The sequence below is a fragment of the Melospiza georgiana genome, chromosome 13 (genome assembly GCF_028018845.1).
Source record: "Melospiza georgiana isolate bMelGeo1 chromosome 13, bMelGeo1.pri, whole genome shotgun sequence".
NCBI lineage: Eukaryota > Metazoa > Chordata > Aves > Passeriformes > Passerellidae > Melospiza > Melospiza georgiana.
In genome coordinates, this window is record NC_080442.1 from 9,196,096 (window position 1) to 9,214,151 (window position 18,056).

Consider the following 18,056-nt stretch of genomic DNA (forward strand, 5'->3'; position numbering starts at 1 on the left):
GAGCCAGGGCTGCACTGAGCAGCTGCACCTGGGGCTACAAGAGTGGGAGAGGCAGGGGAGGGGGCTATTTCTGCAGGGAAGGCTGGGGGAGAAGGTGGCTGTGGAAGGCTGGAGCACGGGACACGCAGCTTGCACGGTGAGTGAGCAGCTCCTGGCTGCTGCTGGTTCTTGGTCTTCTTGCTTGGGGCTGTTTGTTGTGAGAAATTGCTCTGCTGGTATCACAATGTGCTCAGTTGTTGTTTGGGGTTTTGCTGCTGTGAGATGTGGTGTGCTGGGCTGGAAGGAGCCCTGGTCCCCCTGGGGGCTGCTCTGCCCAACAGTTCTTGGGACCTACAGGCAAAACCTCTGTGAGAGAGGGTGGCCTTGTCACAGCACCCTAGGTCTGCACAGGGCAGGCTTTGTGCTCCTTTTTGCTGCTCTGGCAGCAGGTACAGGTGGAACCTGGTGCTGTCTGCATTGGTGATGAAGTTTTGTTTCATTATCTTGTGGAACTGAGAATGGATACAACTACTTGTATGAGTTTTTCATTGTTTTTGCTGAAAGAAGCTAAATGTAAAAATCTGACTTTACAGTTTTTTATTCATGCATTCATAGTGGTGTCTGGCAGGGCATTTGGCAAAGTTCTGCAAGAACCAAGGAGTCAATTCCCCTGGCACTGTGTGTGGTAGCACCTCCACCAGCCAGGCTGACTATGGGTTTAAAGGACAACTCTTCACTCTCTGACTTTAAAAGGAAATCTAGTTTGGCAGTGTTTGGAGTTTTGCTTGTGTAGATTGTATGGTTTTCTTTTTTGTTGTGTCTGGTTTTGGCTTTTTTTTTTTGTTGGTTGGTTTGTTGCCTTTTTAAAGCAGCGATATTAATTAGTAGTCTGAAACAAAGAGAGGAAACTATTGAATTAATCAGTACAAATAAGTACATTCTCCATGCTCAAGAGGAGTTCACAGAAAGGATATTTTCTTGTAAAGCAAGTTTACATGGTCCTTGGGAATACTGTTCTATTATCATTTTACCTGCTTTCTGTTGAGCTACTTTATTTTCCTCTAGAAGAGCAATGAATGTGTACCTCCTTTAATATTCAAATGCATATCACCAAGGCTTGATAAGTTTATTTCTGGTAGCAGCATAGCTCAACGTGATACCACGATGCCAATCACTTTGTTATAGTAATATTGTTTGTGCATTGCACTTCAGTAACTTTGCTCTGATGTGCTTTTCTTGTACAGCTCAGAGAGACTTTGCAGCTCTCCCCCTGAGAGGAAAAATGACTTTCCCCCTTGTCTTCCCTCTAGGCAATAAAACTTCAGAAAACCTTTTTTTTTCCTCCCCCTCTTTCAGTCTGTTTACATTTTTTCCAGGGAAAAGTTAGAGCACTATGAAATAAGGACTAAGGCTAACTATAACTCATAGGTTCTAACATTCCTTTTTATTTCTGGTTAAAAATCAGATTCCCAAGACAGATGGTCTGTTTAGTCTATCTTAGGTCACTTCAGGAATAGGTCTACTTTAGTAACACTCTTTTTTCCTGCTATGTATAGCTGTGTTATAACAAGATTAAAATAAAACCCCCAGATGTTTAATGTATAAAATGACATTGTCTAGTTTGACAGAAAGTGTGTCTGCTCCTCAGCACCTACACTTGGTATTCATTTGTCTCCTGGCCTCACTGCTCTGCTGAGCTCTACATCAATGTATAATCAGTCTGTAGGCTGGAGTAGATGGTGACTTTTTAATTAAAATCCATCTTCATTTTTTTCCAGTTGTAACTTATGCTTACTAGCAGCACTTTGTGGGTATTAGTCCAGTTGCATCTACAACAACTGGGTGATACATTTTGCTATTAATGAAGAGGGGGAGGTTTGCCATGAGGTGTCAATAGTGGCTATTGACATTGGTATGGAGGTACCAATGTTATTGACAGACCACCAGGTACAGTCTGTGATGCCTTGGACTGGCTCTTGTGCTGCCTCCAAAGCCAGCTGGCCCAGCAGGTGGCTGCACCTGGCTCCTGCAGGGACACTGGCTCCCAGACAGGTGAGGCCAGGCCGGGCTCCAGGGCAGTGCCTGCTGCAGCACCCGAGGTGATGCTGGCAGGAATCAATCTGGGGAGATGAGAATGGGTTGGGAAAGTGATCTGACAGCATGGGGTACACCTGATCTCATGGCTCAATGCCAGCTATGGTTTTTTGGCTGCTGCAGACTGGAGGATAAGGATATTTAAGTTTTTTTTTTTTTCATCTGTCTTTAAGATCCTCTGCAACTGAACTGTCTGCATTTACACCTTGGAAAGCAATGCCTGTGTTAAAATCACCTGCAGTGTCGTTAGGTAACTGATCACTGAACGAGGGGCAGCTGGCAAGGGCTGTTTGCTCCATCCTAACATCAGCCAATCCACACAGCTATTAACTGAAGGAATTGTACCCTCCAGAACCATTGGGGGCTTTGTCTAAAAGGCTGTCAGTGTTAAAATGAGATGGAGTTAAGGAATGAGTTTTGGCAAAGTTTATTCTGTGTGCTCACATGGAAAGTGAGTCAGATTTGGTGTAAATAATGGTTGTTTACGTCACTGAGCTAAAGCTTTGAACTTCTGTGTATTGTTTGAGTGCCATAGAAACCTGGGGGTGAAGGGAAAAATAAATATATAAATCATCTAATCCATTCCTTTCTCTGATAAGGCTGACAGGCTAGCAGAGATAGTTGTCTGCTCTGTTCCTAAAGACCAAGGTTCCCTCTCAGTGGTTGTAACTCTGATTTTCCTGAAGTCAGGCTGCATCTCCCTGGCTGCGAACCTGCTGAGTGCCTCTTGTCCCTCCAGCAGACACTGATCCCTGTGCAGTAACAGGGCTCAGCATTCCTCCAGTATGTGTGACTGTGGAAAATGATGTCTTGCCATGATTTCATTTCTAGGTTAAATAAACTGATCTTGAGAAGTGGCAGAATGAAAATAACATTATCCACTACAGCTGCTCACTAGGAAGTGCTCAACCTGTGTTTCTACAGGCAAGGTGACTCTCAGAACTCTGTTAAAGAAAAGCTGTGTTTGGCTGGAGCTGACTTTGGAATTTGTTGTATTTCACCTGGCTTTGTAGAATTTGAGGGTTAGTGCCAGGTCACCAGACCCTGTGACCTTTGAACAGGACTTATTGTTTCTTGCACTGAGGCACTGCCTGAGATGAAGCAGCATTGGGCAGATGGTTTCAAAGCACAAATTCACACCCCAGGAAGCCAGCTTCCTGCAGGGAAGCCTTAACAGACAGGACTGGAAAATGTCCATATTCCTTGGCCTGCAGACAAGGGAGCTTGGCAGCAAGCACCTCTTGGGAAGAGGATTGTGTAGGTGGGTTATGTATGTGGAGTCCACACAAACTCCTTTATGTGCAAGAACTGAAACCTGGGCTGCAGAGCAGGCAGTGGCTCTCTGTGAGGTGGGAACACTTTTCCCTGTGGCTTACAGCAGGTTTCTCATGGATGATGGAGTGTTACACCATGGTGTGTGCACAAAGGCCGTGCAGGAAACCCTGTGTCCAATCACTCGATCAGGATTTTTCTTTTGTGCTTGATCCCACCTTGCAAAGACTTGTATCACAGAATACACCAGCAGTCATCAGCAGGATAATGCTGCCAAACCCCTTCTGGTAAATTCTCTCTGGGTGAATGGCTTTCCTCATTTCAGAAAGAATATATTAAAGGGAAAAGCAAAACAAAGTAACACAGGGTAACTTCAAATTGTGGGGTCTGTTTTGATTCCAAACATATTTTCACTGCCAGAAAGCAAAACAGTTGGAATCAGAAACAAATGGGAAAATGGAGGGGAAAAATGTGTGCTCCCTTTAGCTCAACTGATAAAAATATGAATTTTCTACTTTTGCTTGTAACATTGCTTTGTCTCATGATATGCAGTAGCACTGTTTATTGAAAAATATAATTTCAGTCATCTGATTAATGTGACCAAAAAGTCAAGTTTGGTTAAGATAAAGTAGTGTACAAACTGCAGTCTTTTTCATAACTGAAAGTCCTTATTGAATGCACGTGAATCTTTCACATTTGAGATTTGTGAACTGCAGAAGTGCAGATTTCTTCTCTGGTAGGGAAGGAAGCCCTCTGATAATACACCTATAAAAGTACCATGAGGGACCATGCCTGCATTGATATTAGTATTTACATGCTGTTCATAAAACATCTCAGGGTTCTCACTGCACAAGTGTAATGAAAGACATTCCTCATCTAAAAATAGTGAAGGTAAAAACAGACAAAGAACAGGAATGGGAGGAGAAATAGACACAAGTGAAAAACTTGCTTAAGGCTGTCATTAAGATCCTGCTGACAGCCCAGTACTTTTTCCACCAGATTTTGAAAAGTCATCATATGGGAGGTTGCACAAAGAAATTAGCCCAGTATCTTTACAGTGTCCTTAGATTTCCAGTTTTACTTGCTTTGAAATTCAGGAAGGTGTTATTTAACAAAAACCTAAAGCTCCAAGGTGTATTTTGAAAGATATATAGATTACAGATGCCTTTACAATGTACTAAATTGGTTTAATATGAATACAGTGTTATTAATGCACAAACCTAACTGGGATGTCACACAAAGAAAGGATTCCTGCCACTGTGTTTTTTTGGTGTTTTTTTTTTTTTTTTGTTTGTTTTTTTGTGTATGTGTTTGGGATCCTTTTTATGAAGGAAAAACTTATTTGGAAAAAAAGATGGAAAGAAAATATCCAAATGAGGATGTGAAAACATGGCAAAGCCTCTCAAATGTTGCCATTCTCTGTTACTATGCATGTCTGTCCCTGAGTACTGTTAGAACATCTCTGAATTACATAAACCCCCAATCAGCAATCCATCTGTTGAGATCTGACACATCCATGCACATCCTGCACTTCATAAACCCCTCCAGTGCAGCCATCTAACATTTCTTCTGTGATATCTGCTCTACCTAAATAACTGCTGCTGCAGAATCAGAACGGCTCAGGCAGCCCTGTCCCAGGATTAATTTTTATTTGCTATAGACAAGATTCTGGCTCCCCTTTGGCATCATGAAAGCTGGGTGTCTGTGAGCCCAAGTGGAAGTAACTTTAAAGACCAATTTTGTGTGTCTGTGTTCATATTAACTCCTTTGTGGTGTGTCTGCTAAAAAGAAAAAGAGAAGGAAAGAATCGAGTAAGAGCACTGGGACCAACTCCTCCCACAATCCATGTGTGCCACCCTCAAGGGCTGAGTGGAAGTTACAGAAGGTCTGCATGCAGGGTTTCCCCCCAGCAGCAGCAGGATGATTCCCTAGGGATGCAGTTTCCTGGCCATGGTGTGCCTGGGGCAGCTCTGGAGGGCAGGGACTGCTCTGTCCCCACTGGCTCTGCACTTCTGATGGCACTGCCATGCCCTGTGGCATTCTGTCCTCCCCAGAGCTGTTATTCCACACTATACATCTCAAGAGTTGTGGAGGCTACACCTTCTCTGGCTTATTGTGACATTTATTAAAAATATTCAGAACTCAGTGTCACCTACTGATGTGTGTGCAGCTCCCACTGATGGTAACAGGGAATGGTGATTAGCAGAGTGAAAAATGTGAGCCAGCAGGATAAATGACTTCCACTCTGCACAACTCTGTTCTCTTTACTAGGTGTTTCTGATGTTCTGTGTGTTCCTGTGCAGGAAATTGCTTTTTTATTGTTTGTCCTCCTGCCTCCCTGGGGATGGTGCTAACAAACCTCCTGAAGTCTGTGACTTGAAAGTCTTCAGATTTCCTTCTATATATAGCATTTCCTTACTTAGGGGAAATCTTTTTTGTCCACTTTACATATGTATAAAAAAGCTTAGTTATATTCAATCTCATGCTGTTTGTATAAAATATATTTTCAACTCAAAAAATGCTAGACCAAGGCAAGCTTCAGACCAAATGAATTCAAGTAGATAGCTGTAAAACTTCTTCAGCAACAAAATTACTGTGAGCTTTATGATCTCATATGTATTTTTATCACTTTATCATAGTAAAGAAACCACATTGCTTTAAAAGCAAGCTAAGTACTTATTTAAAGATTTGTTTTCAATCTCTTTAATGGCATATGAGCAGAGTTTGTATTTGAGTCAGTGATGAAGTGACTAAGCATAGGCCTTAACTGTCCCTAAAATAATGGCCATAAGAAGTGTATCCGCTGCCTTAATGCCTGTAAAAGAGAGGAAAAAAGGGAAGTATTCCAGAATTGGTTGTTTAACATAATGCCATGCATGCTATCTGAATTCCATCAGAGGAGACTACGAGGAAAAAGGAATTATAAATACAGAAAAGCTTCTTCAGTGACAAGTATATAATTATTTTTTAAACAACCCCTTGCAGTCTGCATGGGTTATTTGCTGTGTCTAGTCATGCTTTATTTCAGTGCTCAGCCAGGGGTGTTCCACGTGCACACTGCTGCTTGTCATTGACTGCTGTAACTTCAAGGAAATTAAATTCTGTTCTACCAAAATATGGAAAACACTGAATAATCTCTCCCCCACCATCACCCTAAATTCTCTTCCTACGTGTCACATGTCTGCTCTTTAATGCAACTCGGCTGTTGCTAAGGCACCACTTCCCTCAGCAGGTCCTGGAAGGTGAATGCAGAGCTCAGCCGGAGCAGGGCACCTGCACCCACCCTGCAGCCTTGGATGGCCAAGGCACACACAGCCTGGCCAAGCTGAAACAGATCCTGTCCTGCTGCCCTGTGCCAGGCCATGGGGAGGGCAGGGCTGTGCCTCCCTGTGTGCCAGGCAAGGCTGTGCCCCTCTCTGGGCACTCACGGGGTGATGCTGACCCAGGACATGGCTTGGACAGAGCCAGCAACCCAGACTGAGATGCTCTGGTGGGAAATGGGGACCCTGCTTCTGGGAACTTTGCTTCTCTCCCCCAGTTATGGAAGGTGAAACCTGAGTGTCAGGGCGGCTGCTGACCCTCCAAAGGGCAGAATGGGCTCAGTTTTAGTTTGAATTAGCTCAGGGCAGTCAGTAGCAGAGTGGCAGGGTGGATGTGGCCCTGTGCTGGTGTTCTGGTGAGGCTGTACCTACCTGGCAATCCCTGTGCTTCAGCCCTTCCCCTGAAGCCTCCCTTAGTGCTCTCATTCCTGTGCTCTCATCCCTGTCTTATTAGCAGAAGAAAATCCAAACAGACATTCTCATCCCAAGTGAAGATGAGTTTAGTTTACAGAAGCATATTTTGCCTTTGTTGCCTTTTCACAGCTGTTTAAAGCTTCTGATTGCTTTCTAGAGGCAATTTCTGTGAATGCTCTTCTAATATTTTTTTTAAATGAAAGTATATTGTCACTTTTTAATAAATATAGATTTGTTACCTTGTGTGAGGGAGATCTGCATGCTGTGATTCAACAGAAAACTCTACAAAATGCTCTGGTTTCCTTTATTCCTGGTAGTTAAGCTCTATCAGTAGAAAGCAGTGTCCTCCTCTGACCTCCTTTGATCAGTGCCAGTCACAGGCTGCTGTGTCTGGTGACAGATGCAATTCTCCCCTGAACCTGTTACTCAAGCCCAATGATTTGAACTTATATGGGTGAAGATATACTGTTTCTTCAGGGAGTTGTTCATTCAGGAATGCATTCTGGAAATAGCTGGGAAGCCCTAGTGAAGATGCTATTGTGTTCTCACTTTTTGGAAAATATTGCAGCTACCTGTTTCAGTATTTCAAAATCAAATTAACTTTCCTGATCCCACTTGGAAGCCCACTGTCTGTACTTTTTGTTTGCCAGAAGAGGCATGTTAGTTCCTGTTTCTAGAACCTTTAATTACAATGCCAAGTCAATATCTTACTTCCATCAATTTCCCCTTTCTTGAAATATAACCTCACAGCATTTATTCCCTTCTTTTAGTGGTAGAAATCATAAACCCAAGAGCATTTGAGAAGAAATGAGTTAAGGAAGAAAAATCAGATCAATACTGGAAGATTTGAGGCTTGAGGAGGATATCATATTGGCTAGGACAAAGAAAAGTGAGAAATCAGTGAAGTGCTAGGAAGATGTGGGTATCTGGAGAATGGACACAAATTGTTAGTGTAAGATATGAGGTTGGATAGGAAAAGAGAGAATTTACAAGTGTTCTAGAGGTTAGAAGATGGAGAATATAGCCAAAATGTGGGTGCCTGCCTTCCTGCAAGAGCCTTGGCCTCTTTGGTGGCAGGGGCAGCCCAAGCAAGGGTGCAAGGACACTTCAGACCCGCCCTGCCCTCTCCATGTGCCTTTCCTCAAAGCAGGAGGAGTTTCTGCCTGTCCTCCCTCACTGCTCCTGATGGAGTGCAAACATCCATTTGTACCAGCACAAGTTATGTGGCAACACAATACTGAAAGTGGCTATTTTCTGTCTGTCCCCAGCTTTCTAGGCTTTCAAACTCCTAGCACAGAGTAAAATCAGCAAGTTTGAGGAACTTGTGCAGAAGTGAACGACAGCAACTAGTTAAGAGCCCTGGCTCACAGTTTGGCTTCAGAAGTACAGGAGATATCCAGGTCTGGAGGATAAACAGATGCCAGCTGATTAACTACTCAGTATTGGGACTGCTTTAAACCCTCTGGCTTCTGATTTAATCCAAACTACAAAGTTAAATCATGGAATTGTGGAAAACATTGGTGTTCATCTGTCCTTGAGACAATTTGTTCTTGGCTTTCCATCAGTTCTGTATGATTTCTGTAAAGGGAAGTGCTCTACAGAGAAATGCCAGTGGTGACTGTTTTGGATGAGTGTACAGGTCTGGGGGTTTGGGGTGGTTGTTTTTGTTTCTTGTTGTTGCTTTTGCATTTGTTCGTGGGTTTTTGATTTAGGGAGAGGAATGGGCAGGGCTGCAGGCAGGAGCAAACTCTCTTGGGGCTATATCTGCCCCAAGGATGCAAAGTGTTACATCCTTCTTATGCAGGATAATCTGACCTTTAAGAACTGGTATAGAAATAGACTCTTAAAAACAAATGCAGGGAAGAGAGAAGCCACAGGAACCTCAGCTGAGGTCAGGCTAGATTCAAACACCAGAAATTTCTGATAGGGGTGAGGTTTTAATTGCTGAACAGAAACTTCCTCTCGGGTATATAGACCCTGGTGTATTTAAAGAGCAGTGGTCAGTCCAAAGGGATAAGAACAGTATATTTTATACACTGGCATGTACAAAATTTGTGCAAGTGGTTTTTATGTATACTTAGGCTTGAACTTTTTTAACCCATTCTTAAACCTGTAGTTCCAGTCAATATTTTTCCTCACCAATTCTTTATCACTTTCTAATTAATCCAGTAGCTATGCATCATAATGACTGCACTGATTACTTTTGTATCTAGTAGTAAACATTCTTCCTAACAGTGGAGATGATTAATGTATAAAAATAGTGAGGTACCAACTATAACTTGCTTTGAAGTGAATGTGAAGGTCATTCTTGATACCTTTAGCCTACTTCCTTCTCACTTCTGGGAGTCAGAGGGAAATGATGCACAAAAACACAAAGCTAAAATTAAATGCAAGTAAACAAAAGCTACAGATATTCACCTGGCACAACACTATATGACACAGAGCTTTTGCTGAAAAAATAATCTGAAAATAGTTATCTTAATTAAAAAAACTAAAAATACCCCTGACTTGAAAAGTCTAAGAAACCTGTATTTGTTTGATCTGCATCTGTCAGTGATTTGACCATGTAAACTATAGGCTCTAAAAGTAAATGGAAAATTATTTGGAAAGGAAGCACTAACACAATAATAGTGTTAATACATTTCTTCAAAGAGAGAATTTAGCTTTTCCTGCAACACAAACTGCTTGGATAAGCAGAGTTAATGCCAGGAATGAGATGGTGATAAGTGAGGTTACTATGCTAACTTTTACTATTAGTGTTTCAGAAGATTGCCTTTCATGTTAAGCTAGCACTAGTCAGAAGGCCTAGGAGAATGTCTCCATGGTGAAGTGTTTGTTTCATAGATGGAACAATCTTCCTGCCCTAGTTTGTGGTGTTGTATCAACAGATGTCAGCCCAAACCTACACCTGTACAGAGGGACTGGTCAGCCTGTTCCTCTGCAGAAAGGCTGAGCAGAGCCAGCTGCTCAAACCTGACATAAACCAGCATCTGCACCAAGGAGGGATCAGTGACCCCTGGAAAGACATCCAAGTGACTCTTGCTCTTTCCCAGCCTATTTTGTTAAAGATGTCTGCCTTAAAGAGCAGAAAAACTCACTGGCTACCAGCCCATGTCTGAGCTCAGCCTGGCTCCTCAAGATGATGTTTGAGGCTTGGCTATAAAGCTGTAGTTATTGCAGCAAGTCTCAGCCTCCCATGAATCTCCCCCAGCTGCACTTGTCAGCCCATGAGATGACCTCCCATAATGTAACTGGAAAAGAGATTTCTGCAGGCAAACAGCAAATAACACACTTTTAATTGGGCAGGGCTCCAACCCCAGGTCTGAGCCCAGGGAAGCTGCCCTGAGCAGGGTCCCTGAGCAGGCACCAGGGGCCACAGCAGAGGTGAAGAGCCTCTGCAGCCTGCTCTGACCACAGGGTCTCTGTCTGCAAGTACACCAGCACAGACCCTTTTGTCCAGGCATTGTCCTGCCATCTGGATACTGCCTGAATTCTTTCCCACACTCCAAACGTTGTTTAATTCATACTGGCCACTGTTATCCTCTGTCTCATGCCAGGACATTTAGTGGGAGGCTATCTAGCATGGGCTGAAACGGTGCCAGGAGGAGTATTAATAGATAAACAGCTTAGAGGATTGTGTACCACTGCTTGGGCTCACAGCCAGGTTCTGCTTAGTTTACCAGATAAAACAGGGAGGTCTCAAAGTTACAGGGTTCTCCTGCCTTGCTGGGAGGGCCTGTCACCCTAAGGCTGACGCTGTGGGTAGGATGCAAGTGCCAAAGGTTTCTCAGCGTTTCCAGGAGAACTCTCTCATGTGTTAGGCACACTATTGTCCTTTTTACCTGGGATTTATAGCTTGATTGCTCTGTTACCAGCTAAATAAGGTGACATCCTCTTCCCACCGTGACTTTTTAGTCCTTGCTGTAGAGGAGATGAAAAGCTAAGAGATTTATTTCTTCAAAGGGGAAGTGTGAGTGTTTTGAGGCAATGCACTCATTGCTTTGTACAGGTCACTCCTTACTGCCAAAATATCACTTTAAATGGAACTCAGTCTCATCCCAGACCTTTGGCAAGGCACACAGGAATGGCCAATAATTGCTGTGTGGCAGCAATTGCTTCATATTCCTACTTATGAGTTTAATATGCCATCATAAATTCCTTGTCCATACCCACATATTGGAGATTAGAGGCTTCCTGCTCACTGACTGCTAGCAGCACCAACATTTCAGGCGGGGAACAGCTTGGTCATGATGTTGCAAAGCAGATGAGCTTGAGCTTCCAGCCAGTGCTTCATGAAGTTCTTATTTGCACTTGATTTTAAGAGCAGAGCCCTGAAAAAATTGACCTGTTCAAGTGAATTAATGTTTGTCCAAGGTGTCTATTCAAATTGATAAAAGTGGAATTATTCATGGTCTTTACTATCCTTACAGTGTGATTAGAATTTTTCCCCTTTAAAGTTTTTAATCCTTTTTTCCCCTGCTGGACAAGGCTCCCTGCGTGGCAGCTGCTGTGCTAATGAGGGCTCTGTATGCAGACCAGCAGCCCAGGTGATTCCTGGAGGGAGCACTGAAAGAAAAGATTCCCCCAGCCAGATCTTGGCTCACATCCCTGCCCTGGCTGCTGCTGCCTGCTCATCCCAAGGCATCTCTTGCCCACTCTCTTGGCAGGCAGAGCTGGACCTGTCTCAGTTTGCAGGGTGATGCAGAAGCCCTGTAACACTCTGGTGCACGGGTCCATGGCATGTTGGCTCATGTCTGTTGTCTGTCCATCTCTTGTTTAATTAGCTTTGTTTTCCTTTGTTGTCCAGCAGAAAGCAAAGGGAGAGCCTTTATTAGATAGTTGCTAGATAGAACTTCATAAAAATTCTTTGCTTTTTAAATATTTTTTTAGTTTTCATACCTAGAACATGTTATCTACTATTTCTTCTGGCTTGTCTGAAGTATAATAAATATTATTGTTTATCTTTGGAACATTCTATGTAGAATCAAAACAAGGCTTTGGTAAACTAAACCCCTCCTCCTTCACACAAATATTCCTTGGGGCAAAGGCTCTATTTTTCAAATGTGTGTGTGATACTGCAAAAGGTTAAACAAGGCTTACTTGCACTATACATCACATAAGCATGTTACTGATTCCTCAAATAATAATTCTTAAATGTCTTCATTACACTTTCTAATTAATTTTGCATTTACAAGAATATATTAACTCTTGAATGGCATCAACTCTGTAAAACAGTGATTAAAATATATAACAGGCTTCAAAGATTAACATCACAGAACTACAGATAGTTCACATAACATGATAAATAATTTGCAGAAAAAATTACTTGCTAAGCATTGCAAATCAAATACTAGTACAGCTCTAGAAAAATTATTCATGTCTGTAGAGGTCGTTTTACCTCAGTAAATAATGTTTAAATCTGTTGGGTCTTTTACCAAGTATATATTTATTGTCCAGGGGAAAGCTCAGATTATTTATCAAATAATTTTAAATGCATTACCATTTTTTGTGCTAAGAGTTCCAGGGTAAGATCTTGGCTCTGTTGAAGATATACTGAACTCATAATCAGGCTCCCACTGCCTAAGTCTGATGATAAGGTCACCTTCATCTTGTTAACCTTGCTATTATACAAAGCTGCAGGCTTCACACTGTCAATTCTTAAAAAAGCCCCAAAAACCAAAGCTCTGCCACCAATTTAGAGCTCTAGTTGGGTACAAACTGCTCTTTTCTAGGCCAAGCATCTTTTGACTTCTGTGGAAAGAAACTCAGAGGAGGGACCAGCAACAGTTTGTTCTCCACAGAATGTTAAACTTCATGAGGATAACCTGCATTGTTTCAGACGCCATACAGGCAATTTAGCCTCTGGTTATCTTATGTTACTATTGTAACATAACAGCTCCATCAAAACAAACATGAAAATCCATGCTGTGACTTAGTGGCTTGTATAAAGGCTTAAATCAGTGCCCATAAAAGCTACATGGCCAAATTCCAGCCTGTTTCAGCCCGGGAACCTAGGACAAGGCACACCAAATGAAGGTCTCACACCTTTATTCTCCTACATGCAGAATTTCCAAACCCACTGTGAAATCATTTCTGTTGGTGATGACCTGAATTTCTGTGAAATGTTACTCTGAAAGATGACATGGAGGATCATTCTTTCATGTGGCAGGATGCCTATGAAAGAGCTGAGGGAAAGGAGACCATTACTCTATTGAAAAGGGCTTTTTTGAAACCCAACCTCTCAATAGGTGGACATTAAAAAGTGAGAACAATGTTCTATTTTAAGATTACCTGTTCAGTTCTCAAAAGCTCTTCTGTAGGACAAGAAAAAGAATGTGACTAGTCACCTCTACAGTAAAACTAGAAATTTCATTAGCTAGTAAGCATGTAACTTTTCTTCTTTTGCACCACAATACATTTTTTTTTCAGAATCATGAAGACCTGTTTAATGCTTTTATTAGGAGTCTGTCTCATGAGTAACCATTTTTGAAAACCAAAGCTTTCTGACCCTATAGACATCTCAAGTGGAGAGCAGTAATAGATGGGTGTGGGAGGCTTGTGGGAGCCAAGGCTGTAGAGCTGGATGTTGTTGGAGGTGTGGTGGTTTTGCTGTTTGTTTGCTTTAAAGTACAGCTGACATCTTGCACTGCTCGCATATAAGGAGCTTTTTGTTTGCACCGTATGAATATGAAGATGCTATTGTGACAACGTGTTCGGAATAAATAGAGAAAAAATACTTCTGCCTCCTTGAGACTCGAGTTTGAAGAGGGCTCTTAAAGCACAGAGGCTGCTGGGATCTTGGAGCAGGACTGCAGCTGGTTCTTGGAAGCCACGTGTGTGTGGCAGATGGAGGGGGGGCACCAGGTATCCTCCTGCACACCCCTGTGAGCCCAGGAATGGCAGGGGTGCCCTCCCTGGGGCAGGACAAAGGGCTGGGAGAGCAGTGCAATCCCTGAGACTGAAACATCTGTGTTGCACCAGCGTGGTGCAGCCCTGGAGGCAAAGCACAGTGCACCCAGGGGCTCAGCAGTGCCCGCAGGGAGCCCGAGCTGTGCCAGCTGAAACCGGGCGAGTGCGAGCACCGGTAATGAGGAGAGCGAGCTGAACGCTGGGCTGCTGTCGGCTTCAGTGTGAAATTCCAGCTGTGCTAAAATCAGTGTCCAAAATCAAGCCACCACCAGGACTTCGTCCCAAATTTTCCCCCGAGGCGCTGTGCTTGCCCTGTGTGGGGTGGGCAAGGGGGTGGCTGAGCCCCACTCTGAGCCCCTCAGCTGCTGTGCCTGCAGCACTGACTGACAGCCTGACTGAACACCCACGTACAGAGAGAGGCTGCACCACACATATGGCAGGGAACAGAAAAACACCCAAGGAAAGCTAGCAAAAATATCTATTTTTCAGAAGACATGGGGGATACAAAGAACATGTAATTCTTTAGTGCAGGAAAAAAAAAATTGCAGCTGGGTAAGACAAAACATCCAAGTTTTCTCTCTATCTTCCAATTTTATTCTACTGCATAGGCATCTGCCATGTATGGCCAAAATATCAGATTTTTCTTCTCTTAAATGGAACAAAGAAGGAATAGAAAAGAGGAAAGGAGAATGAGGAACATCAACGCTTGGCAGCTAGCAAGTGATGACATGAAAACCACTTATGGCAATCTCTGAGCATAGTTATTTTAAATTTATTTAAAAGAAATTCCTATTCAGAACAGGAGTGAATTGTTGGCAGGAGCTCTATTATATTAATTTGTCTATAAAGTAATGTTTGTAACTTGCTCTTCATGCATGGCTTGGAAGATTTGTTTGGATGAAAAATTATAGCTGTTGGTGGTCTATGCAAGAAAGCTCAGCCTACCAGAGCTCTGTGACTATAAGGAGCTCTGTGACCTGTTGCTGGTCTTCTTCAATTTTCTAGATTTCAAGTAAGAAAATACAAAGCAAGATATCAGGAGTAAATACCCCTATATTTAAAACTGAATTAGATTTCAGATTATGCTATGAAATGTTCTGCTGGGAGACTAGAAAACACGTTTATCTTATGACTTCCTACTGTTGTTTATCACTGCTGTATTAATAGGACAGGTGAACTATTAAAAAAAATATGCTTTTCTGCCTTTGTAGTTAGAACATTGGTGCTCAAATCCTTATTTTTAGGGATGCAGGGGGGTGTTAGTAAGTGTCCAAACTGGACTGATTATGGTGAAAAGATTTTTCTCAAAGATCTGATAACATAACACGGCAACTTTCTATTTGGATTTATTATGATCACTGGGAGTATTTCAGGCATCATTCCAATGGCACTTGCATCTGATGCCAGTTAAATGGCTTCAGAGAAGGCTGTCTATGACTTTCACTGTGGGAAGCTGGAGGTCAAACAGGTTCCTCCTGCACCTGGTGTCAGTGACAGCCTGAGCATCTGTCAGGTGCCAGCCGTGGGTGTGACACCCCTGCAGCTGAGTCCTGTCTGTGTGTGTGTGTGACACCCCTGCAGCCCAGTGCTCTGTGTGTGTGTGTGACACCCCTGCTGCCCAGTGCAGTCTGCCTCTGTGTGTGTGACACCCCTGCAGCCGAGTCCTGTCTGTCTGTGTGGCACCCCTGCAGCCCAGTGCAGTCTGTCTGTGTCTGTGTGACACCCCTGCAGCCGAGTGCTGTGTGTATGTGTGACACCCCTGCAGCCCAGTGCAGTCTGCCTCTGTGTGTGGCACCCCTGCAGCCGAGTCCTGTCTGTGTGTGTGACACCCCTGCAGCCCAGTTCTGTCTAGGTGTGTGCGACACCCCTGCTGCCCAGTGCAGTCTGTCTGTGTGTGTGGCACCCCTGCAGCCGAGTCCTGTCTGTGTGTGTGTGACACCCCTGCTGCCCAGTGCTCTGTGTGTGTGTGACACCCCTGCTGCCCAGTGCTCTGTGTGGCACCCCTGCAGCGCAGTGGTGTCTGTCTGTGTGTGTGGCACCCCTGCAGCCCAGCTCTGTGTGTGTGTGACACCCCTGCAGCCCAGTGCTCTGTCTGTGTGGCACCCCTGGTGCCCGCTGTGCTGCGGGCAGGGTGCCATCCCCGCTGCCCCAAGGCTCGGGCACCCAGAGCCGTGGCCGGGAGGTGACAGCGCATCTCGGGGCCACGTGCTGTGCCGGCAGAGCGAACCTACCTCTGTGTGTTTCACGCGAGTTTGCTGTCCCCGTTTTACCATGTGTGCAGGGTGTTCTTTGCCTGCGGCGCATCACCCATCGTTTGTTTCGCGTAAGCCACAAGAACGGGAAGGTTTGGAAAGGGCAGGAGAGGGTTTTTAATTTTTTTTTTCCCTCTGTCTCATCCAAGAACTATGCGGGTTGCAGCAACCAGACAGCATGGTTCCTGTGACAAGTTAAGACTTGCAAACAAAAGCCCAGCATGCCGGGGGCTCGGCTCCGGACGGGGGCGGCCCCGCTCGGGAACGCGCGGCGCTCCCGGAGCCGCAGCGGAACAGCCGCGACCAAACCCCGAAAACTTCCCAGCCCCTGGGTATGGAGCACAGCCAGCGGCAGCACCGCGATGTAACCAGCGGTCACGGCACAGCCCGTGGGGCAGCTCTCCCGCACCCGGGCACAGCGGAGCCCCGAGAGCCGCGGGACCGGGGGCGGCGCCGGGCTCTGCCGGGAGCGGGGATGGCGCTGCCCGGAGCCGCCTCGGGCACGGGGACCGAGAGCAGCGCACGGGAAGGGACCGGACCCGGACCCGGACCCCGCTCCCCTCCGCCGCGCAGCCGGCCTTACCTGCGGGCGAGACCAGCTCGCCTTCGCTGAGCTCGGCCGAGTCCGAGTCCATGGTGCCGGCTCCGCGGGCCGCCGCTGGCAGGCAGAGCAGTGCCCGGCGCGGGGAGCGCTGCCCGCTCCCTCCCCGCCCCGCCGAGCGCCATTGGCTGCGGGCGCGGCGGGGCCGGCGCAGCGCGGGGCGGGGGCGCGGCCGGGAGCGGCTCCTGCCCCGCTCTGGCCCGAGCCCGAGTTGGGCGGCACGGCCCGGGGCAGCGCTGCCGAGCGCAGAAATACCGACGTGACCGTCCTGTGCATTGCCAGCGCATCGCCCGCCTGTCTTTTCCATCGTCTGCTTGTGGGCATCTCCCCCGAGCTTCAGTCCCCTTGTCCTTTTCCCCTGGTTCCGTCTCCTTTACGACTAGTGCGCTCAGAAATTAGAGAGGAAGCCAATGGGGAACTGCCCGTTCTTGTTGGGTATTAGTGCCCAGAGGAATAATGAAAGTCTGAAATCTGTTCCTTCCTGATTGTATATTTTTCTGGGGAGACAGCGCAGTATCTGGTAAATGGCCGTGCCATTAGATGGTTTTGAAGTGAAAACCGGTCTAAGTTAGATTCTGCAGGCTTTGCTTCTGTAGTACAAGCTGCTGCAGATGTGAGCAATCCCTTAATTCAGAGGGTTGAGGTCACTTTTTCAGCTCTGAGGTTAGCCAGATCTTACCCTTTGCTTTTATTAATTTCTAGTTTTTCTTGCTGTTATAGACCAAATGGGACTCAAATTCTAGCACAAAAATCTCAGGAAAGTAGTAGCAAAAAGTACTTTTCTAACTGGGAACTAAGTGCCATCTTAAAACAGGCCCTAGATATCGGATGGATCCATGGCTATGTCACATGCTAAAAGCTGCCTGGGGCCTTCAACACTCACCTGCAGCATGCTGAAGCTCCAGCCAGAGGTTTATGCCTGTAGCTGTAGACCATGGCTTGAGTCTGGAATTCTCTCCCCAAAACCACACACCCTTGTTGCTGGAAAAAGCCATGTCTGGATGCTGCTTTCAGGCTGCATATAGAAAATTATCTATTGCATCAGATCAAGCTTGACACTCTTGACAAGTGTGAAGACTTTTTCTTAACGTAAAGCATGAGATTAAAAAAAGAGAGGTATTTCTTTTAACTTGAAGGGCCCCGTCAAATTCTTTCCAGGGATGGCTTATCTTGTGCGATGCTACAATACTAAAAATTAAGCCCATTTTATGTTCT

General features: G+C 45.0%; 1 protein-coding gene across 1 annotated transcript in view; it reads right to left on the reverse strand.

The window, feature by feature from the left end:
* TNFAIP8L3 (TNF alpha induced protein 8 like 3) overlaps positions 1 to 16,966 on the reverse strand; it is a 44,169-nt gene extending 27,203 nt beyond the window's left edge. The window contains exon 1 of the mRNA XM_058033701.1: positions 16,824 to 16,966. Coding sequence (XP_057889684.1) covers positions 16,824 to 16,875 — 52 coding nt within the window. The 5' untranslated portion in view covers positions 16,876 to 16,966. The remainder of the gene's footprint in view (positions 1 to 16,823) is intronic.
* Between the last annotated feature and the right edge of the window lie 1,090 nt (positions 16,967 to 18,056).